Here is a 24,286-nt window from a genome sequence, read left to right on the forward strand (position 1 = left end):
AACTTTGCCTCTAGAGCCACTGCTTTCAATCACTGCTGTTGGCGCTATAACAGTCATAAACATCATATTTCTGTGGCAAATTACCTGTATTATTTTTTTTATATGTAAATTAAACAAAACATATCCTTGGTTAGTATCAGAGAATGGTAGAGAATGGAGTTGTGACACTTATTTAATTTTAGATGCAAATTCTGTTTCATTGCAAAATGTCTAGATTTAATATATTCTTTATATATTTCTTATTAATATGCAAATTATTTATCCTGTTTGATTGTTTTTTTTTACAGGCATTTTAGCAAGTTTTAACCAGTAAAATAACTGTGAAAATAATTAATTAAAAAAGGTTAACATTAAAAATAAAACCATTGTTTCAGCCAAGTTAAATTGTAATAAATTGACCTTACCTTTATGAAAAATTCCTGAGAACATTGTTTAGCCTTTCAATTAAAATAGCTTAATTCCATAGCTGACTCGTTGAAATGTATGTCATTGCAGTATTTCACAAAAATTTGATGATATTGAGATTTTATGTAGTTTGAAGGACAGAATTTGTTTAAAAAAAAGAGAAAAGGTTCATTCTTTGCTATTTTTATGCCTGCCAAACCTGCTTCTGAGGTGTTGTGTGATATATCGAGGACCCTAGAGGAAGATGCAGTCTGCAGCTTGGCAAAACCAGCTTGAAACAAAAAAAAAACTTGCCTCAAGAAATGTCATACCTTCAACTTACAGCTGGCTTTTAAGAAAATATCGGTCTTTAAAGATGTTCCCAGCATGAAGGTTTTTTGTAGAGCTTCTTTTTGCAAGGACAAACACAATATCACCACCATGCCCTGAGAAAGAACTGCAAATTTTACACAAACGCTTCATCACACCTGTCGAAAACTGCCAATGGCATATACACCAGCTCTGGGTATTAAAAACATTTCTTTGCTTTCAGAGCTTGCACGGTCGTTCTTCCAGTCATCTGGATAGAGATCTACGAGTGGATCTGGGTTTCAGAGGCATGCCGATGACAGAAGAGCAGCGTCGACAGTTCAGTCCTGGTCCCCGCACCACCATGTTCCGTATCCCAGAGTTCAAGTGGTCCCCGATGCACCAACGCTTACTTACAGATCTGCTCTTTGCTCTAGAAGCAGACGTACACATTTGGAGAAGGTCAGTGGCTACAATTTACTCTGGCTGTGGACTAGACGTCATATTTAATTTGATACAAACAAAAACAAGATCCTAGTGCAATCTAATTTTCGAATGCTGTTTCCTGTTGTTTTTTTTTTTTTAGTAGAAATTTGTTTTGTATCCACCTTATTCTTTAACAGAAGTAAGCCTATGGGTGAGACTTCTGGTTCATTAGCCACTGTAGGGAAATAAAGAGAATAATAACAAAGTGCATTAAACAGGTAAAACTGTTTGCACTACAAACCAGTGTGTTTATAATGGAGATAGTACATTAAAATAATATGGTAAGACACACCAATTAGCAATATCAAGCAGCAAAACAAGCTGTTTTGTATAGCTAAAAATAGCTGGATGTAGATGAGACCGGAAGCCAGATGCCAGAAAAAGGTGGATGGAACAGACTGTAATTCTGTCACTTGCAGTTTTGTGTCAGGAAATGTATACTGTCTTATTCTGATGGAGTTAGAATTCTCTTTCTTACTCTTTCCCCTCAGTCATTCGACAAAATCCATTATGGACTTCGTCAACAGCAATGAGAACATAATCTTTGTACACAACACCATTCACCTGATCTCACAGATGGTGGATAACATCATCATCGCCTGTGGAGGAATCCTTCCCCTGCTGTCCGCTGCTACCTCGCCCTCGGTGAGTGTGCCAGAGATTTGACAATACTTCCATCCAGTGGTCATCATGGATCACTGCAAGCCAAGCTCTTCAGAATGCCTTAGATCTCATGTTACCTTCTTTTATGAATATACTTTACTGTTGAGTGTGATTTAACGTTTTCTCTTTCACTTTATTTATTTATTTGTTTATGCAAAGAATACCAAGGTTAGTACCAACCAAGACATTAGTAGATTAGAAATGTTTTGTGGTTCACTTCCATTTTCTCTCACTCATGGATGTCATACTTTCTTATAGCCCTTAAAGGTATACTTCACTCAAAAATTCTATAAGACCTTCGTTGGCCTTCAAAACATGAATTAAAGGGGTAGTTCACTAGAACAAAAATTTACAGATTATTTACTCACCCCCTTGTCATCCAAGATGTTCATGTCTTTCTTTCTTCAGTCGATACGAAATTATGTTTCTCTCCAGAATAATGGACTTCAATGGTGCTCCCAAGTTTGAACCTCCAAAATGCAGCTGCAAAGGCCTCTTAACAATCCCAGCCGAGGAAGAAGGGTCTTATCTAGTGAAACGATCGGTCATTTTCTAAACAAACTGACATTTTTTAATACTTTTTAACCCCTAGCTTGTCTTGTCTATGTCTGCATGAACTCTGTTTTTACGGTTCAAGACAGTTAGGGTATGTCTAAAAACTCTCATTTTTATTTAAAGGTATAGTTCACTCAAAATTACAATTCTGTCATTAATTACTCACCCTCATGGCGTTCCAAATCTATAAGACCTTAGTTGGTCTTCAAAACATGAATTAAAATGGGTAGTTCACTTCCAGAACAAACATTTACAGATAAATTACTCACTCCCTTGTCATCCAAGATGTTTTTCCTCTTTCTTTCTTCAGTCAATAAGAAATTGTGTTTCTTGAGAAAAACATTTCAGGATTCCTCTCCATAATAATGGACTTCAATGGTGCCCCCAAGTTTGAACCTCCAAAATGCAGTTTAAATGCAGCTGCAAAGGCCTCTTAACAATCCCAGCCGAGGAAGAAGGGTCTTATCTAGTGAAACGATCGGTCATTTTCTAAACAAACTGACATTTTTTATACTTTTTAACCTCTAGCATGTCATGTCTTGTCTGTGTCTGCGTGAACTCTGTTTTTTACGCTTCAAGACAGTTAGGGTATGTCTAAAAACTCTCATCTTGATTTCTTCCCCAGCTTCAAAATCATCCTACATCGCTGCAAAAGTGCTGACCCAGTATTTACAAAGTGAACATACAAAGAAGATCAAACGCTCTTTACAAAAAAAAAAAAAAGGTTAAACAGTGATGTAGGACAATTTAAGTTAAAGTTAAAGAAGAAAACAAGATGGGAGTTTTTCCACATACCCTTACTGTATTGACCCGGATTACACAGACTACGCATGCATGAGTATTTGAGGTTAAAAGTATATAAATTGTCAGTTTGTTTAGAAAATGACTGATCGTTTCGCTAGATAAGACCCTTCTTCCTCACCTGGGATCATTTAGAGTCCTTTGAAGCAGCATTTAAAGCTACATTTTGGAAGTTCAAACTCAGGGGCACCAATGAAGTCCACTATAAGGAGATAATTCCTGTAATGTTTTCCTCAAGAAACATATTTTTTTTTAAGACTAAAGAAAGAAAGACATGAACATCTTGGATGACAAAGCGGTGAGTAAATTATCTGTATATTTTTGTTCTGGAAGTGAACTAATCCTTTAAGATATTTTTGATGAAATCCAAGAGCTTTCTGACCCTGCATAGACAGCAAGGGTTCTACCATGTTCAAGGTCCAGAAAGGTACCAAGAACATCGACAAAATAGTCCATGTCTACGCAGGGACAGAAAGCTCTCGGATTTCATCAAAAATATCTTAATTTGTGTTTCGAAGACGAACAAAGGTCTTACGGGTTTGAAACCACATGAGGGTGAGTAATTAATGACAGAATTTAATTTTTTGGGTAAACTAGCCCTTTAAGAGTAATACTTTTTCTTAATGAAAGAAAATGGATATATTAAAAGGTCAGTTCACAGAAACTGCTTTCCATTTAGTAGTTTTCTTTCCAGACTTGCTTCTCTTTCCAGAATTATTAGGGGTCTATTAGGGGTTCAGCCAATAAAAATGTTAAGGTTTCTTTTTTTGAATTGCAAATTTTTGTTTTAATGCACTTACACATGAAAAACTAATGCTGGTTGTCTAATTGAATGGCTTTTGTACACCATTTTTCAGTTTAGTTAATTTTTTTTTTTTTGTATTTTCCAAATTCCAATTAAAGGTTTAGATCCATAATATTTAAAAAAAAGCATTTACAGTTATAATGTTACAAAAGATTTCTATCTAAAAATAAATTTTCTATTTTATTCTGGTTCTTTCCTGAATATAAGGTATCGTTGTCTACACAAAAACATAAAGAAATAATAGGTAACACTTTACAACAAGGTGTCTTTTGTTAACATTAGTTACGGTAATGTAATAACTAAGATGAATGAACAATGTACAGTGTATTTATTAATCTTTGTTAATGTTAGTTAATGTTCATTGTTTGTTCATGTTAGTTCACAGTGCATTACCTAATGTTAACAACCACAGCTTGGGATTTTAAAAATGCATTAGTACATGCTAAAAATAACATTAAGAATAATAAATGCTGTAGAAGTATTGTTCATGTTAACTAATGTAGTTAATGTTAACTAATGAACTAATGAAAGGTTGAGGGTTTTAAAGAAATCAATACTTTTATATAGCATTGATTTGATCAGTAAATATACTTACATTCATAATGTTACAAAATGATGTTCATGTTAATACATGAACTATTTTTAACAAATGACATCTTATTATAATTCAAATGTTACATTTCAATCCACCACATTTGAAAAAACTACCTACCATTGGCAATCCCGCATCCTTGAAAGCATCTGCCAGAACTCAGAACTTTGCATGACCCATCTCTTCCTGTTTCACAGGATGTGCTGTATTGTCACATTTTGCCCAGTACACCTCATTCTTAGTACTCGTGAATGTTCTACTTTTGTGCTAAATTTAACAAGTTTATTCAGTGTTATAACAAAATGTTCTACATTGCTGTGAGATCAGACAGTATCCTTTGTGTTCTTGATTGTTGTGTCTGTCTGTGTCAGACTGAAATGGAAGGCATCGAGGCGACGCAGGGCATGTCGTCTGAGACGGCCGTGATCTTTCTGACCCGGCTGATGGCCATGGTCGATGTGCTGGTCTTTGCGAGTTCACTCAACTTCAGCGAGATTGAAGCTGAGAAAAACATGTCCTCAGGTGGACTGATGCGACAGTGCCTCAGACTAGGTGTGTGTATATGTGTGTGTCAAGACATTTTAAAAATGAGAAAACACCTGAAGACATTTAGCATTCATCTCCTTTATGCTGAATGTCGTTAGACTCTTCCAAACAACTCTCTGACTTTCTTCTTCAGTCAATTTGTTAGTTTAATTTTTTTTTTCAAGCACACTACCAGTCAACAGTTTTTGAACAGTAAGATTTATATATTTTTTTTAAATAAGTCTCTTCTGCTCACCAAGCCATTTATTTATTTATTATTATTATTGTTGTTTTTTTATTTAAATGTTTTAAAATGTAATTTATTCCTGTGATCAATGCTACATTTTCAGCATCATTACTCTAAAGGATCTAGTGACTGGAGTAATTCAGCTTTGAAATCACAGGAAGAAATACATTTTAAAATATATTCAAATAGAAAACAGTTATTTTAAATAGTAAAAATATTTCTGTTTTGCTGTACTTTGAATCAAATAAATGCAGGCTTGGTGAGCAGAAGAGACTTTAAAAATATTAAAAATCTTGCTGTTCAAAACCTTGCTGTTTAAAAAGTGTTTTAACCTCGTATTCTGTACTTTTGTATATTAAAACAAAAATATATTTTTAGTCAGTATCACAAATTTTCCTTCAAGATCAAAGACCTGCAAAATTCTAAATGTTAGTGCTGAATTTAAATTATTTATTTTGTCATATGTGACCCTGGACCACAAAACCAGTCATAAGGTTAAATTTTACAAAACTGAGATATATACATCATATGAAAGCTCAACAAATAAGCTTTCTATTGATGTATAGTTTGTTAGGATAGGACAATATTTGGAACTACAACTATTTGAAAATCTGGAATATAAGGATGCAAAAAAATCAAAATACTGAGAAAATCACCTTTAAAGTTGTCCAAATTAAGTTCTTAACAATGCATATTACTAATCAAAAATTACATTTTGATATATTTACAGTAGGAATTTTACAAAAAATCTTAATGTAACATGATCTTTACTTAATTTCCTAACGATTTTTGACATAAAAGAAAAATCAATAATTTTGACCCATACAATGTATTTTTGGCTATTGCTACAAATATACCCCAGCGACTTAAGACTGGTTTTGTGGTCCAGGGTCACATAATTTTATTAATTTGCTTTATTTTTTCCTTAATATGTTCAATTGAATTATTTATTTTATCATAATGTTTCTTTGCTTGTTTCTCCTTTAGAACTTGGATATGATGTTATTTTATTTTTGTTTTATTTTATTTATTATTTTGTATTTTTTTTTAAAGTCATTCAGCATAAAATTTCAAAAGACTCTTCCAAAAAACTTTGACTTTATTCTTCAGTGAATTTATCATTTTTTTAAATTAAGTATTACATTATATTATATGAAAAAACTCCTCGAAAACGTTCAGCATATCAATTTCAAATACACACTTCTATTGGTTTTGGTGCTGCATAAAAAATAAAAAAAAAGACTCTGGAAGAGTCTTTCAAAAGACTCTTCCAAAAAACTTTGACTTTATTCTACAGTGAATTTATCATTTTTTAAAATTAAGTATTATATTATATTATATGAAAAAAAAAAAAAAACCTCCGCGAAAACGTTCAGCATATCAATTTCAAATACACACTTCTATTGGTTTTGGTGCTGCACAAAAAAAAGAGAGAGAGACAGGTTTCATTAAAAACATATTTAACCAATAAGATACACACAGGGTTTCCACTATAATTCAAGGGAATCCATTTTTATAGCTTATTTTTTAATTACTGTATTTCTAATTAATTTCCTCCATCTATCTTTGTCTATTTTTCTTCATTTATATTTTGTGATCTTTTTCTTTCTCTCTGTCTCAGTATGTTGTGTAGCTGTGAGGAATTGTTTAGAGTGTCGTCAACGGCAGAGGGACAGATGTCTAAAGTCCACCCTGTCCTGCAGTAAGTCCCAGGAGGGCCTGCAAAGTGTGTCCATGGCCAGCAAGGTACCCAGTTTAACTCACACTGCTTCCAAGCACTAAACACAATTTCTGTAATCTCACTATGCAGTTACGGTAACGCTATTTTTTTTATAAATAAGTAAAGTGATATCTATCATTTATATAATCTAAATAAAAAAAACTCTAAATGGATGTAATTTATGGCAGAGTTACTTAAATAATTTAGATGTTTTAGTAAATGTAGGCCTGTTATGAAATTTAACATGCAGTCTTCTCTTTATTCAAGCCATCTTTCTCAAAGAATGAAAGCATGTGGTGTCTTACCACATTTGTTTTTTTCCACACAATAAAACATTGTCACGTTAAGTGTGATTTTGTGCTGTGGGTATGGTGTGAATGTGTAAATGAGCTCTGCAGTGTGAGAACTGTTTAAAGTGTTAAATGTCTTTTTTTTTTAAATGTCTGCTTTTCTTGCCTTAGACCACCATAGAAAATTTTCCAAGTAATGTTTCTCCAATTAAGGACCCGGACAGACTTCTGCAGGACGTGGACATCAACCGTCTGCGAGCCGCTGTCTTTCGTGACGTTGTGAGTTAATGTCAAATCATCCTCAAATGCCATTTGAGGTCAAAAGTTATCATACACCTTGAATAATCTGCAAAATGTAAATTATTTTACCGAAATAAGAGGAATCATACAAAATGCACGTTACTTTTTTATTCAGTACTGACCTGAATGAGATATTTCACATAAAAGACATTTACATATTTTCCACAAGACTACTAACAGAAGTTTCAAACGCTCACTGATGCTTCAGAAGGGGACATGATGCATTAAGAGCCGGGGTGAAAACTTTTGGAATTTGAAGATCAGAGAAAATGTAACTTATTTTGTCTTCTGGGAAACATGTAAGTATCTTATGTAGTCTCTGATGGGCTGTACTAAATGAAAACAACATGATATTTAGGCAAAATAAGAAAAATGTACTCATCTTCATTTATCTTCAAAAGTTTACACCCCCCGGCTCTTAATGCATTGTGTTTCCTTCTGAAGCATCAGTGAACGTTTGAACCATCTGTAATAGTTGCATATGAGTCACCAGGTTGTCCTCAGTGTGAAAAGATGGATAAATCATACAATCATTGGTGGAAAGGGTTCAAATACACAAAAAAGGCCTAACAAGGTACTCATGAACAACTATCACTAAAAAAGCAAAAAAACAAATACAGCTGTGGATCATTCAGGTAACAACACAGTATTAAGAGTCAAGCATATATGTAAATGTTTTTTATGTGAAATATCTTTTTCAGGTCAGTACTAAATAAAAAATAACATGCATTTTGTATGATTTTGGTAAAATAATGAACATTTTGCAGATTCTGCAAGGTGTATGTAAAGTTTTGACCTCAACTGTAAGTAATATATTGGATATATTATTTAAAGTTATTTATTTAAATATTATTTTATATTTATTTATTATATATTTTTTCAGGTTAGTGTTAGTTTTTTAATTACATATTTTTTTTTGTTCATTTATTTATTGACATTTTGAAAATATTACTGTGTCTGTTAAATTTTTTACAGTTGCCTCCTCTTTATACCCTTTGCTGCTTTTGTGTTGTGCTCCACAGGATGACAGTAAGCAGGCCCAGTTCCTGGCTCTCGCTGTTGTCTATTTTATCTCGGTGCTGATGGTGTCTAAATACCGGGACATCCTGGAACCCCAGCGGGAGACATTCAGGTCTATCATCCAATCGGGAAGAGGCATTCGGCAGGAGATAAATTCCCCCACCAGCACAGGTGTTGTAGTGGTTAATGTTTTATTTGTTTGCACAGTTAATGCACTTAATGACATATATTTACAATAAGCTCAACAACTTAATTTGCATTGCTTATTTGCATCTAATAACATTAGCCAGGTAGTTTTTTGTGTCATACTAGTTACTAGATAAAATGTAGGTCTCCACAGGGTCCATCTCAAGCTGGTGTCAAACACATTTCTCTTCATCACCTTCCACATCTAATATTCATAAGCTCCACTAATTATCCCGCATAAAATTAAACATGCAGCCCTTATAGAATTCTTGAAGGAAACCACTGATGGCTTTGTCTGTATATCGGTCACAAAATTGGTCAAATGTCCACTAGTTTGAAGAATACATCAAAGAACAAAAAAGAAAAAAAGTAAGATGTCTTCAATTCTGACTGTAGTCAAAAGAATAGTGAGAAGAAAGAGTATAAAGAAAGAAGATCCGTGAAGAACGAACATGCAGAAGCAGGGGCAGCGCTGCTATTTCCAGCCCCATCTGTCAGTGCCTATTAGGAAAGCAATCCACCAGAGGAGAATGGGATCATAGAGGCTGAGGCACTACGCTGCGTCGCCCTCATAAATTTCAGGGAAGAAAGGCTATGGATGGGAATTTTTCCAAACAGCATGTAGCAGGCCATTGTCTACACCCAAATCAGAATTCAGACGCAGTCTAGAGCTGAATCGGGCCCCGCTGACCTTGCTAAAGGCTGTTGATGAATATTACTGAGAAATGCCTAACATCTAGGAAACAACTGGGTAAGGACACGCAAGAGATTGGAGACAGAGTGGTCTTGTCTGCAGGGGCTTGAGTTTATTATATAGGATGAAAGTGGATGCATATTGAAGAGTCTGACAATCTATCTATCTATCTATCTATCTATCTATCTATCTATCTATCTATCTATCTATCTATCTATCTATCTATCTATCTATCTATCTATCTATCTATCTATCTATCTATCATCTATCTATCGTCTGTCTATCTATCTATCTATCTATCTATCTATCTATCTATCGTCTGTCTATCTCTGAGTCTATCATCTGTCAATCTATCATCTGTCTATCTATCTGTCTATCTATCATCAGTCTGTATATCTGTCTGTCTATCTATCTGTCTGTCTATCTATCTGTCTGTCTGTCTGTCTGTCTGTCTATCTCTCTATCTCTCTATCTATCTATCTGTCTGTCTGTCTGTCTGTCTGTCTGTCTGTCTGTCTATCAATATATCATCTGTCTATCTATCATCAGTCTGTCTGTCTATCTATCTATCTATCTATCTATCTATCTATCTATCTATCTATCTATCTATCTATCTATCTATCTATCTATCTATCTATCGTCTCTCTATCCACCTATGTCTATCTATCTGTTTGTCTCTCTGAGTCTATCTGTCTATCATCTATCTATCATTAGTCTGTCTGTCTATCTATCAATTTGTCTATCAGTCTGTCTATCATCTATCTATTGTCTGTCTGTCTGTCTGTCTGTCTGTCTGTCTGTCTGTCTGTCTGTCTGTCTGTCTGTCTATCTATCAATATATCATCTGTCTATCTATCATCAGTCTATCTATCTATCTATCTATCTATCTATCTATCTATCTATCTATCTATCTATCTATCTATCTATCTATCTATCTATCTATCTATCTATCTATCTATCTATCTATCTATCTATCTATCGTCTCTCTATCCACCTATGTCTATCTATCTGTTTGTCTCTCTGAGTCTATCTGTCTATCATCTATCTATCATTAGTCTGTCTGTCTATCTATCAATTTGTCTATCAGTCTGTCTATCATCTATCTATTGTCTGTCTGTCTGTCTATCTATCTTTCTGTCTATCATCTTTTGCTTGTCTGTCTATCTATATCTATTGTCTGTATGTCTTATCTATCTATCCAAAATAATGATAAAAAAACTTCTAGTAGTTCTAGCGATCTATTATATATATATATATATATATATTTTTTTTTTTTGCACTGTAATATGTGACCCTCAGAGCACCCATCAGGCCTTTCCGACAGTCGCAAGGATGCCGTTAGCATGCTGGAGGAGTCCCGTCAGGAGTCATCCCTCCCTCATTCTGACTCAGGACTGGGTGATGACCAGGTGTCCAGTGTGATGAACGGGGCCGACCTAGACCTCGCCATGGGTGGTCCGAACGGCATGAGCGGGCTGTTCTGCACACTGTCATCAGAGGCCAGGTCACAGGAGAGCTTGACTGAGCCTTCGACCATGGATCGCCTCAAACCTGCCTCGTCCATCTCCAGCATCAGCCAGTCTAACAAAGGCATCAATGTCAAGGAAATCCTGAAGAGCCTGGTAGCAGCTCCTGTAGAGACCACAGAAAGCGGGCCAGACACCCTGCCATACCCTGAACATCAGGCCATGAAGAGGGAAGCCCAAGCCATGTTACCCATGCAGTTCCACTCCTTTGACAGGTAACATCTTATCATATCACTTAGCATTTTTGTGGTTATATGTATCGGCCATTTTAGAAACCGATTTGCCGGGAAATAATTTAAAAGCAATCGGTATTAGCATCGACCCTGAAAAACACTTATCGGCTGACATTTTTAAATCAAAACTTTAAATGCCAATTCCCAATTTAAAATTCAAAACTGATTTGATAGTTTGTGTCAGAGCACTTGTTATTCTTAATTTTTACATTAATTTAGACACCAGGGATATATATTAGTTATATTGCTTTAAAATATCGGTTATCGGTCTACTTAATATGTAATAATCGGTATAGGCCCTGAAAAACATATATCGGTCGACCTCTACAAAGCAGACATTTAAATTTTTTTTACAAACATTTTAAAGGAATAGTGTGGGTTTGCTACAAGTTCAGTTGACAGAAAGTTGTGGCATAATGTTGATATTTAGTTTCTACTTGTCTCTCCTTTCCTTTAAATAGTGCAAAGATCTAGGTGACAGTGAAGCACTTATATATGAATGGGGTCCAATTCATAAACGTAGCTTAAACATGCTCACTGATTCAATAATATAAGCACAGGACATAAACAATATGCTGATATCAGTGTAAAAAAGAAAAAATATATTTTTTATCTTTTAGTCTTTTTTTTTATTTAAATAATCTATTCATTTAAACAGAATTAATCTAATTGCTTTTTATAAAAACATAAGCTTCACATTTCTGTCCCCATTTACTGCTATTAAAAATGCCTCTCCCATTGGTCACCATTGAAGTCCACTATATGGAGAAAAATCCTCGATTGTTTTTCTCAGAAACCTTAATTTCTCTTTGACTGAAGAAAGAAAGACATGAACATCTTGGATGACATGGAAGTGAGTAAATTATCAGGAAATGTTCATTCAGGAAGTGAACTTCTCTAACTGTGATAAAGTGTAATGATATGAAGCTCCACCAGGTGGCAGCAGTATACATCAGCATGGGTGCCAAATGTGAAATCATGTGATTAAATGTTTCTTGTCACCAATAGCACTACAGTAGCTCATTTACTGCAGATGTATACGTACAAAGCCCTTAAAAGTACAGTGACCTTTCGTGTGTGCTTGCGATCCTTTCCGTGCCTTTAACCACTACACAATACATCACAGTCAAACCATGATGAATTCTTGGATTAGTGTTTTCCCTAAGGAATGGCCATAATGATTTTCTTGGTCATAAGCAAGCCATAACTCACTTTAAATTCTCTATACTTTCTATCACGAAGAATTGCTGTGTTTGAAAACGTCTCAGAGATGTGTTTGAGTGTTTTGTGGCGTGTTTACATTCCAAGGCCAGATAAAATCTCAGCGTGATTTGTCTCTGCTCTTAACACATGTCTTCAGTTGCGCTGCAAAGCTGTTGCTGTTCATGGCTGGCCAAAATCAACATATGTAAACAGAAATTTTGCAAATGGAAATACAGATTTTTTGAATAATAACCTGTTCACTTTGGCTAAAAATTCTCTCCAGCTGGATGAGAAGAGGGGGTTGCTGTCTTAAACGCTTAAGAAATCTCTGTCTTGAATAACATGCTTAATTAAATTGTTCTATCTATCTATCTATCTATCTATCCATCCATCCATCCATCCATCCATCCATCCATCCATCCATCCATCCATCCATCCATCCGCCTTAACTAATGTTGCTATTTAAATGTACAGATATATAGAATTTGAATATGACTTTAAATCTAAATTAATCTAAATCTAAATTATTCCAGTGATCAAAGCTGAATTTTCAGCATCTTTCTTTCTTTATTGCAGTTGTCAGTGTCACATGTGTCACACTTTTTTTGGAACCTGTGACTCTTTTTTTTTTAGGATTTTTTTTTAGCAAATTCGATTTCTGGAGGATTGTGTGACACTGAAGACTGGAGTAATAAGGCTGAAAATTCAGCTTTGCATCACAGGAATAAATTATATTTTTAAGTATATTACAATAGAAAACAGTTATTTTGTAAGTTTAATAATATTTCACAATATTACAGTTCTTTCTGTATTTTTGATTAAATAAACACAGCCTTGGTGAGCACAAGAGATTTCTTCAAAAAACACAAACTAAAATTCACACACACACACACACACACACACACACACACACACACACACACACACACACACACACACACACACACACACACACACACACACACACACACATTTATGTAGAATTTATAGTATTATTATGAATTACTATAAATATTTTTTAATATTTAGAGTTTTATATAAATTATTATATATTACATTATATATTAAAATATATCAATTAAAAATATATGTGATTAAAATGATATATAATAAAAAAAATTATGTTTTTTATGCTGACAATATGCTAATAATTTAAGTTTAATAATATAAGTGTCTAAATAAAAATGCAAAAATGTATGTGTGCTAGTATGGAGGACAAAAATGGCTTAAGTATAAATAAATGAATAAATGCAGAAATCAATAAATAAACGTGGAAATACATAAATAAATAAATGAATGAATGAATAAATAAATGTAGAATTACATAAATGAATGAATACATAAATTAATAAACAAATAAATAAATGTGGAAATACATAAATAAATTAATTAATTAATAAATGTAGAAATACACAAAGAAATAAATGATTAAAGAAATAAATGTAGAAATACATAAATAAGTAAATAAACAAATAAATAAATAAATGCTGAAATAAATATATAAATGCAGATATGCATAAATGAATGAATAAATAAATAATTCTGTCAAATATGTATTTTTTATTGTGCTATTTTTGTACAATTTGTGTTATACTACATTTATTTATTTCCACATTTATTTATTTTTACATTTATTTATGCATTTCTACATGTGCTAGAGCCAGACTTTACATACATTTTCTTGTTGCATATTAAATAATATATTAAAACATTACAATTAAAAATATATATTAAAATTATATATAATTACAAATTGTGTTTTTGATCCTGTCAATATGCTAATAATTTAAGTTTAATAATATAACTGTGTATATAAAAATGCAAAAATGTATGTACAATTTGTTGCATATTGTCTTTTTTATTGTATTATAAACAAATGACATGCCAATAAACATCTCAGACAAGTTTTTTTTTTTTTTTTTTAATGTCAGCTTGATATCAAACCGGTCAGTTTCTTTTCCAGATTGAGTTAGAATGTGTGCCCATGCACAAAAGATGATATTTGAATAATACTGGTAACTAAAATATTGATGCCAGTCATTGACTGTTTGGTTATCAACATTCTCCAAATCACCATCTTTTTGTATTCAGCAGAAGAAAGGAAGTCATACAGGTTTGGAACAAAAGAAGGATGAGTAAACTTTTTTTATGATTTATTTTGGGATAAACTGTCCCTTTAAAACTTTGTCTCCTACAAGACTAGGCCCAAAAAAGTGCTTCTCCCTGCTTAGATATTGAGTCACAGGAACAATGGATCCGTAGTAATGCATGCAACCGCCACAGACGAGGTGTGCCTGCTGACTAGTAAAGGTGGTGTGTGTGTAGATGTGTTTGTGAGTGTTATAGGGAGGGTCTCCAGGGCGTTGATGACAGATTAAACAGAAGCGGCCCTAGCTCCCCTCCTGTCGTCCTCACCCCTCAGCACCCTAATGGAGGCTGGCAGGCAGAAATGAGTTGCCATGGCAGAGTGTATTATTTTTGAAATGCTTTCACACAGGCCGTCCGCAGACGCCGGGTCGTACCACTCACTCCCGCATGCTTTAATGTCATCTGCCGGCCTTGAAATTGCTGTGTCTAATTGTTTGCCACCTGCCACCAAATGAGCTGCCAGACGTGGACAGGCTTTTTCGATTGTCTGTCAGAAGCTCAATAGATTGGGAGTGACAACATCAAAAAAAGAAAAAGCCTCAAACGCAGAAAGGAGAGATCAGGACGACTCGGCCATCGCAGGCTTTCTGGGACTTTCTGGGTATTGAATAACCAGGAAGCTGTGTTTGCAGATGAGGCCGCCACCATGAAGAACTTGCTATAGTCCGATTTTAAATCAAAGAGAAGCACTTTTTAATACATTAACATCAGTCTGTGTCAATGCCAATAGATGGTACGCTAATAAACCAAGTGATACAACATAGTTTTTCCATTATATATGACCAACTCATATAATTATTATTATTGTTCATTTATGCGCTGAGACTGTTTGTAATCCTAATAGCCATTTCAAATAAAACATACAAACTATTTGCATTATTCATAGTCTACCCGAGATTAATCTGTGCTTTATTCAAAGTAAGTCAATTTAAAAAATCCTATTAATAAAATATGCGGAGGATAATTCATACATCATTCACAAGCTCCCAGCCAGTGAATAATTCATGAGGAGTGTTCATATTTTATTAGAAGCTTGTTTATCAGTCTAATACTATCAACTCGACCTGTCAAATACCTGCTAGAAGCCGACATGTTATGAGTAATAAGTACTGTAGAAAAGCACTGCTTCACAGATCTTCATGCTCTGAAGTGTTGCAAACTGAGGTTCAGGATTCATATTTGACTCTTAATTCTGTGTAGGCTCTACAGTAGTATTAGAATGTCCATGTTACACATATCACTGATATGTTTCATTTATTATTATTCATTATTAATTCAATTAATAGTAGTAATTATTCATATAAAGTGATTTTTAATGTTGTTTCCACTAAAAAATGAAATACAAAAGTGACTGTTTACTTTTATTTATTGATGTAGTTCCACACTATTTTGTCTGCCGTGGTTTACAAGTTATTTTTGGAGCATATTCTGGCTGCTATTTTCCATGAATTAAAATATATTATCAAGTGTGTGTGTGTGTGTGTGTGTATATATATATATATATATATATACTTAATTTGGTTTTATTTTAAAATTTGTTTTTTTTTTGTCTTTTTATATTTTATTTAATTTGAATTATATCTTACTATATTTATGTTTTACTTTATTTTACTTTTATTTTATTGTATTTCACTTTATTTAAAATTTTCTTTTACATTATTTAATTTGATTCAATTTTTCTTTATTTTTCTTTTCTTTTACTTTATTTTTTATTTTAAAGTTAGGGGTCAGTACGTTTTTTATATTTTTTTTTTATTTTTTTTTTATTTCATTTTAATTATATTTTACTTCATTTATATTTTACTTTATTTTATACTTTTATTTTGTATCTTATTGTATTGTATTTCACTTTATTTTAAATTTTATTTTACATTATTTAATTTATTTTTATTTTATTTAACTTATTTAATTTAACTTATCTTTATTTTAAAGTTTGGGGTCAGTAAGTTTTTTATGTTTTTGTTTTGTTTTATTATTTATTTTATTGATATTTTCTTTTACTTTATATTTTCTTTTACTTTTATTATTTTATTTTGTTTTTATTCATTTTTGATTTCAGTAAAGTTTTTTAAGTTTTATTTTATTTTGTATGTATTTTCAGTATATTTTACTTTATTTTCTATTTTATTTTACCTTATTTTTTATTGTATTTTACTTTTTTAATTTTTAATTTTTTTTCAACTTTATATTATTTAATTTTTATTTGACCGTTTGGGGTTAGTGAGGTTTTTTCCGTTTGTATTTTATTCTGTTTTAATTAAATGTGACTTTATTTAATTTAATTTTTATTTTAAAGTTTGGGGTCAGTAAGGTTTTTTAGTTGGCATTTTACTTTATTTTTTATTATTTTACATATTTTATTTTATTAATGTTTTATAAATTGTCTATTTCAAATAGATTTCTATTTTATTTTATTTTAAACTTTCTAATTATCATAGAATCCTGATTAAAATGTCTCATGTTTTCCACAAAAAATATTAAGCGCATCGGTTTTCAAAATTCATAAAATCAGCATATTAGAAAAATTTCTAAGGGATCATGTGACACTGAAGAGTGAATGGCTGTTTTTTCATCACAGGAATAAAACAATAATTTTAAAATATATTAAAATAGAAAAACGTTTTAATTATTTGTATTAATATTTCACAATTACTGCTTTATTTTATTTTATTTTCCCAAATAAATGTAGCCTGCGTCAGCATAAGTGACTTCTTTCAAAACACTTTAAAAAGTCTTACAGACCCTATATTTTTGAACGGTAATGGATGTATTTGCATCTACAAGAATATCTCCTTATAACTCATGAAGACAATGGTACACATGTATGATTTTTAAGGGTCAGTTTACTCTCTGTTTGTAGTGCTTAAGGGGGAAGCATGTGTCACAGAATGTTTTTGCTTCCTGTCACGCCAGCGTGTTAAAAAGAGCGTGTCGTTGGGACGAGTGGCAGTATCCCAGACTGTTCTATAAGTGCTCTAATGGCTCCATCCTCTCTCTGTACAGCGTCTGAGGTCACATTGTGCGGCATCGGGAGGTTTAGCAGGTGACATTAGCACCAGCCCTGCTCTACATCACCAAAAACATGCAGATCTCTGTATCGGCCAGCATCTTGAACCGTGTCAAGTCGTGATAAGAAAACCAGACCGATGTACACACCAACAAAATATCATTCCATCCTCCAAAACACTTGACTCTGTCATGTGCGTAATATCAAACTAATCCTCTCCTGCTCTTTGCTATCAGGCCAAGGTGGGTTTCCGTGAATCTGCGAAGCTCCAGAATGTCTGTGAAGACATACAGGAGATTATCGGCGAGGTCAAGAGTTTAATGCAAACTCGTGATCCTGCTCGTCTCTCCAGCGCTATTTTCAGCTCGTTAGACCGTTGCCTCTGGAAACCATGTGATTTCTTTTTATGTCTAAAAATAAGCTGGGAAAAAAGCTGAATATAATTTCTTGAAGGCATAATTAAGTTGATTAGTATATTAGGCCCTTCTTAATGGTTTAATTTGTTTAGTAGCTATATTTAGAGATTGTTTCTTTAATTAGCTTTCCAGAGATTGCAGCTGGACAGTGTTCAGAAGGATGCCAAGATGATTGCTGCTATTGTGATCGTGGCCTATTTCCTCCTGCAACGGGAGGGTCATTCTTGTTAGGCCGTACCTAACTTCCTGTACATTTATTTTGAAAAAAGTGTTATACTTATGTGTTCTAAACTGTCAGACATATGATCACGCCTTGTTCAAGCACTTAAATTAATTTTACAATGATTAGTAAGGTGAGAAAAACAGAAAAGGATGGAAATAAACAGCCATTAAGAAGCCGTTAAGAATTTGCTTAGGCAAGAATGTCACCTTTTGATTTTTTTGGTTTTATCCTACACTTTTATCCTTTTTAATCCTCCTAATATTACAAATATCACAAAACGTAACAGTATTCAGTATCAGATCCATTGCAGTTTCTCCACAGAATTGTCACTTCTTTGAAGATAAAGACATTGAGGAACTGGCTTTTGCAAGTTTATATGAATATCTAAAAAAAAAAGTTGGACAAAACTTAACGAATGATCAGATAGATAGACAGATAGATATGTTATTATTCTTCTTTTTTTTTTTTTTTTACTTTTTATATTTTTTTAGCATGGATGCATTAGATTGGACAAGTGACAATAATGACATTTTATTTTATTTTACTTTAATCCCCCTAATATCACAAAACATAACTTTATTTATTCCATTGTCATTTTTCCACAGAATTGTCACTTCCTGGAAGATAAAGTCACCGAGGAACTGGCTTTTGCAAGTTCATATATTAAAAAAGAAATTTGGAAAAAACTTAACTGATGATCAGATAGATAGATTATTTTATTTTATTTTATTTTTTGTTTGTTTTACTTGTTTTTATTTTATTTTACTTCATTTTTTGTTTTATTTTATTCATTTTGAGTTTACTTTATTTTTGTTATTTTACTTTAGTTTTATTTTATTTAAATAATTTTAGAGTTGTTTTCAGCAAGGATGCATTAGAATGAAGTGACAGTAAATAGATTTTACTTTGTTTTACTTTATTTTTATTTTATTCTACTTTATTTTTATTTGTTTAATTTAATTGAATTTAATTTTACTTTAATCCCCCTAATATCACTAATATCACAAAACATAACAGTATTTATCAGATCCATTGTCATTTTCCCACAGAACTTCCTGGAAAATAAAGTCATTGAGAAACTGGCTTCTGCAAGTTTATATGATTTATTTTTTTTATTTTTTTTATTTTTTGATGATAAGATATTTTTATTTTTTTATTTTTTTTATATTTGTTTTACTTTATTGTTTTATTTTAACTTTATTTTATTTTATTTTTTAAATATTTTTTGGACAAAAGTGACAGTAAAGACATTTTATTTTAATTTACTTTATTTTTATTTTATTGTATTATTTTATTTTTATTTAAAAAGTTGGAAAAAATGATGATCAGTGGATGGATAGATATTTTATTTTTATTATTTTTATTTATTTTTATTTTTACTTTATTTTTTATTTTATTTTACTTTGGTTTTATTTATTTATTTTTATTCTAAATTATTTATTTTTATTTTATTTAAATAATTTTAGACTTTTTTTCAGCAAGTATGCATTACATTGGACAAAAGTGAGAGTAAAGACATTTTATTTTATTTAGTTTTACTTTATTCTACTTTATTTGTATTTCATTTTACTTTAATCACCCTAATATCACAAAATGTAATGTGTAACAGTATTTATCATCAGATCCATTCTCATTTTTCTACAGAAATGTCACTTCCTGGAAGATAAAGTCACTGAGGAACTATCTCTTGCAAGTTTATATGAATTTAATAGGAACAAACTGATACTCAGATAGATAGATAGATAGATAGATTTGCGAACTTATGTTCAGCTATTCTTTTTAATAGTTTAGTTTTAGCAAACTTATTTGTTGAATTTTTCGGATCATCAGTCATCAAAGCACTATAAATATTGGTCACAGACAGAAATTTACTTTATATTTCACCAAGCTGATTATCGACTAAAACTCCCACAAATCATGTTTTCATGCTTGTTAAGTCTTATTTTGACGTAACAACATGGTTATATTTAAGTATGTGAGTTGTTTACTTACTGTTTACTTAAGTTAGTCGTCCCATTAACGGCATTACAAGGACTGATTTGCGAACGCGGAAACGGCTCACGAAAAACTAAAGGCGGGATTCATGAACCAATCACAGCCAAACATAACCAGTCATATCCAATCATATTGGGCCTAAACTCAGTGGACTCAGACAAGGCCAGAGATACAAGGGCTGTATCCCCTAATGAGGACAGCCATTTTAAGTGGTGTTAGAAAACCATAGTGGACGTTCTCGAGTGCACTCATTCAATCCCACAATGCACCGCAAAAACGAGTGTACAACCGATGTACACTCAATTTCTGGAGATAACCCATAATGCACGGTGAGAGTCGCGCGCCGATTGAATTCCCGCGTCTCGCCAGAAGATGGCGCCCGCAGCTGAATCATCCTTCCGTTAATTTTACAACAAGCTGGTCCACGGCGTAATAGCTTACAACACGTACAAATTCGTTGTATATTGCTTATTAAATTGTTTAAGTAGGGTTTATATGTAATTCCAGTGACAGAGTTAAAAATTAATCCTTTAATACTGGAACTGCCCGTTTTAAATGATTATTAAACAGCAAGAAAACTATGCAAAAGCGGCAGTCCTTCCGGTGCACTCAGTGTCCGAATTCACTCACTTGTTTTATTCACTCCTTGTTTTTATTCACTCTTTCGTCTTTTCTTTTCTTCTCTTTGCAATTCGTCTGTGAAACTACATTTGCGTTTCAGCATGTTAGTTAGGGTGACCATAATCTGAGAATCCAAAAAGAGGACAACACCCCCCCCCCCCCATTCAGCAAAAGTGCCCAAGTGCTCAATAATGACAAAGCGCTTTTAGAAATCACACATTTATTTAAATTCTCTTTCTGTTTGAACTGAATCTTATATCAAAACCTTATTGCCCTGTAAAAATATCATCTCTCTTATGCTGATGATACACGGGCCAACTTTTTGAGCAATTTTATCGGGCAACTTTTTTTTGTTGCAATATTATTTGGGCACTTTGCCATTGAAAATGGGTAACAGATTTCTATCTGGATAATTTAGATCAATCGTGGGCCCTGTATCTCACCTGGTTGCCCATTGACGGCAACATTTGCCAAAGTTGCCCGGCAACATTGCTCAAAAAGTTGCCCAGTGTATCATCAGCCTTAGTCTTTTCTTAATACAGGCCTAATACAAACATAAATAAATAATACATAAAATGCTTAAATAAGAATTGCCTTGTAAATTTTTTAATTTTTTTTCAATTCATCTGTGAAACTACATTTGCGTTTCGGCATGTTAGTGACACCATAGATATATATACATAGATGCCTCATTAGCGACTGTTTCTATGGGCCGTTATACGTAAGCCATCCGCCATTTCACTGCGGTCTACTTGACGTCATTCACCCATAGATCTCATAGTAATCACTGAAAATTCGAAAAGCCACAGTCCTGCACAGCCGTTGGTCTGCGAACCTACAGTATGGTGAATGACGTCAAGTGGACCGTTCCAAAATGGCGGACGCATCTACGTGCTTGGAGCGGTCCAATGCGGTATCTATGTATATATATCTATGAGTGACACAGCTCTTGCAGCGCAGCTCCTCGTTTGTTTTGTTTTGACAATTGGGTCTTTCACGTCATCAGACAGGTACCTCAGAATAATGCCGGTGGGCAGTGGCTGCATTTAAAGTGTTGAATTAATGACGGTCAGTGAAATGAGGTAAAAAACCCGGACATTTTATGATATTTTACAAAATCCCCCTGGACATAATTTTATAGCCAAAAAGGAGCTCATAGACATGTCCGGGTAAAAGAGGACGTATGCGTGGACTAATGTAGGGAATAGTGAATAGGATATAGGGGGCGATTTCGGATACAATCAGGACTCACGAAGTAACTTTACCTGCTGGTGTCGCTGTTGGACAATGTTTCTTTAGAATAACGAGTGTTTTATACACTTTTCAATGTTATATTTTATAATATTGACGTTGTTGTATTTTTATACTACGAATTCTTTACTCATCCAAAATTTTTAGGCAGCATTGCCTTCTTTGCCTCCTCAGAAATGTCTCAGATAGATAGATAGATATATGTGACAAAGTTATTATTTAACTAGTGATTGAAGTTAAATAATATTTATATATAAAAATAACTAAGTAATATATAACATTTCTTATTTAATATTTTTGTAATTTAATCATATTTAATACTAATATTTAATCTATTATAGTAAGATATAATAAGGGAGGTGAAAATGTACTGTATTGTAGGAACAACCCATAAGGTTTTCTAAGGTGAGAACCTCAAAACTGCACTGCTATAGCAACAGTAAATTTTTGCAACGCACCTGGAAAGTATCTCCTGATGAATTTTGCTCCGAGTTTGACATTATGTCGAGGCACGGCAGTGGACAAACAGCAGAAAAGAGAAACATACCCAAAACCCAGCAGTCACTGCTTTTGATTTTACTGTTTGTTTGTCCTGAGCTCTCAATCTGTACAGTCGCAAGGCAAGCACGGGCCGGCAGGAGAGCAGGATGTTTACTTTGCCTGCTGGTCTTTCCCTTGCCACTGCGACCATTCAATCTATTCCACTTTCATCCAGCCTGACTAGACTGTGAAAAACAGCCGTCAATCTCCCTAGCAGCTTAATCAACTGATTTTACAAGCAATCATGTGTATTTATTATTGCAGGTGAAATGTTTGATTTTGCTTTGTTAGATTTGTTTCTTTTCGCTTATGCAGAATCAGGAAGCTTTCGTGGGTCACTTCCAGTCCCTTCCGGGAAGTGTTTGGTAAACTTCTAGCTGATTGGTTAAATGTTTACACATTGTTCTGGCCAGGTTACAGGAACAGTGTGCCAGCTGCATCAAATCCAAGGTGCACTTAGTAAACTGTGTGTACACTTTCTTTTCCTCCCTCTCGCAGGAGTGTGGTGGTACAGGCCAAGAAGCCTCTCTCAGGCCTGACGGTGAACACAGTGGGCAGTTCTGGCTCCAGCAGCGCCCTGACCTCTGCTAGCACCCTGAACATCTTCGCTGCTGCTTCGTCTGCTACACCGAAGAGCATGATCAACACTACAGGTGAGCATTGCTTTGACTTATCATGTCTTGGTACCTAACCTAACCTTTTCTGGAATGCTGTTAACTATGCTAACTTTATAAGAATAGACTTTCTCCCTAAAAGTAGATATAATGGTCACAACCGCTTTCTTTGTCGTTAATGAGATGTTAATTTGAACATGCAAGTGCTTAAGTGAATTTCCACTAAAATGCATGCTCTCTTCTGCTATTCCTAGAATAATTAAAGATGTCATTCCTAAAATAATTCATACTGAGGAAATTAGATTTAAAGGCATTCAGAGGTTTGTCCACTAGAGGGCCCTCCTCACTATGTATTGCTTTCTGACTACAGAGAAAGCATGGAGATAGGATCTATATGAAATTTCGAGGTTGTTATGAGGCCAGATGGAGACTATAAGGGAGTTTCATTTCAAGCGTCCCCCTCAGGCTGCACGCTATGAAAACTATAGATATTGCTCTTGAGACTAGAGCTGTTTTATATACCTTATTGTGTGAAAGTGTGTATGGTTTTATGGCTCTAGGCAGGACATTCAGGTCTGAAAACAATATTTGATTCGGTGGGATTGATTGAAAATATCTGTAATAGTCATTCTCTCCATTTGTTTATTTCATTGTTTTGAATTTATTGAAAATTGAAGGCCAATTTTGGGTACCTGAGCTTTGAAGAACTGATTTTACCAACTTGTGAAAATACTTTTTGAGATTTTACGTTTAGTAAGGCTTAGGGAGCCCTCGGGGTAAAAGTGGACCCTTTTTGATTTGATTTCAAAATACTTCCACACACACTTGTACATATTTTATTTTCAGTGTTGGAAACATTGTGATAACCTGTGATACCTTTTTTCTTTGATGAGTAAGAAGTTAAAAGGAACAGCATTTATTCAAAATAGAAA

At 33.4% G+C, this 24,286-nt stretch overlaps 1 protein-coding gene across 2 annotated transcripts in view; it reads left to right on the forward strand.

Moving 5' to 3' along the window:
* Positions 1–24,286, forward strand: part of nbeab (neurobeachin b) — a 401,639-nt gene that overhangs the window by 141,355 nt on the left and 235,998 nt on the right. Inside the window, exons 23-31 of one of the 2 annotated variants that reach the window (XM_073817485.1) lie at positions 938–1,155; positions 1,671–1,824; positions 2,480–2,488; positions 4,967–5,147; positions 6,989–7,113; positions 7,549–7,656; positions 8,700–8,868; positions 10,877–11,318; positions 23,239–23,393. In XM_073817485.1, the coding sequence (XP_073673586.1) occupies positions 938–1,155; positions 1,671–1,824; positions 2,480–2,488; positions 4,967–5,147; positions 6,989–7,113; positions 7,549–7,656; positions 8,700–8,868; positions 10,877–11,318; positions 23,239–23,393 (1,561 nt within the window). The remainder of the gene's footprint in view (positions 1–937; positions 1,156–1,670; positions 1,825–2,479; positions 2,489–4,966; positions 5,148–6,988; positions 7,114–7,548; positions 7,657–8,699; positions 8,869–10,876; positions 11,319–23,238; positions 23,394–24,286) is intronic. The other variant, XM_073817484.1, reaches the window with a different exon arrangement.

This window comes from Garra rufa, chromosome 14 (assembly GCF_049309525.1).
Source record: "Garra rufa chromosome 14, GarRuf1.0, whole genome shotgun sequence".
NCBI classification, from domain to species: domain Eukaryota; kingdom Metazoa; phylum Chordata; class Actinopteri; order Cypriniformes; family Cyprinidae; genus Garra; species Garra rufa.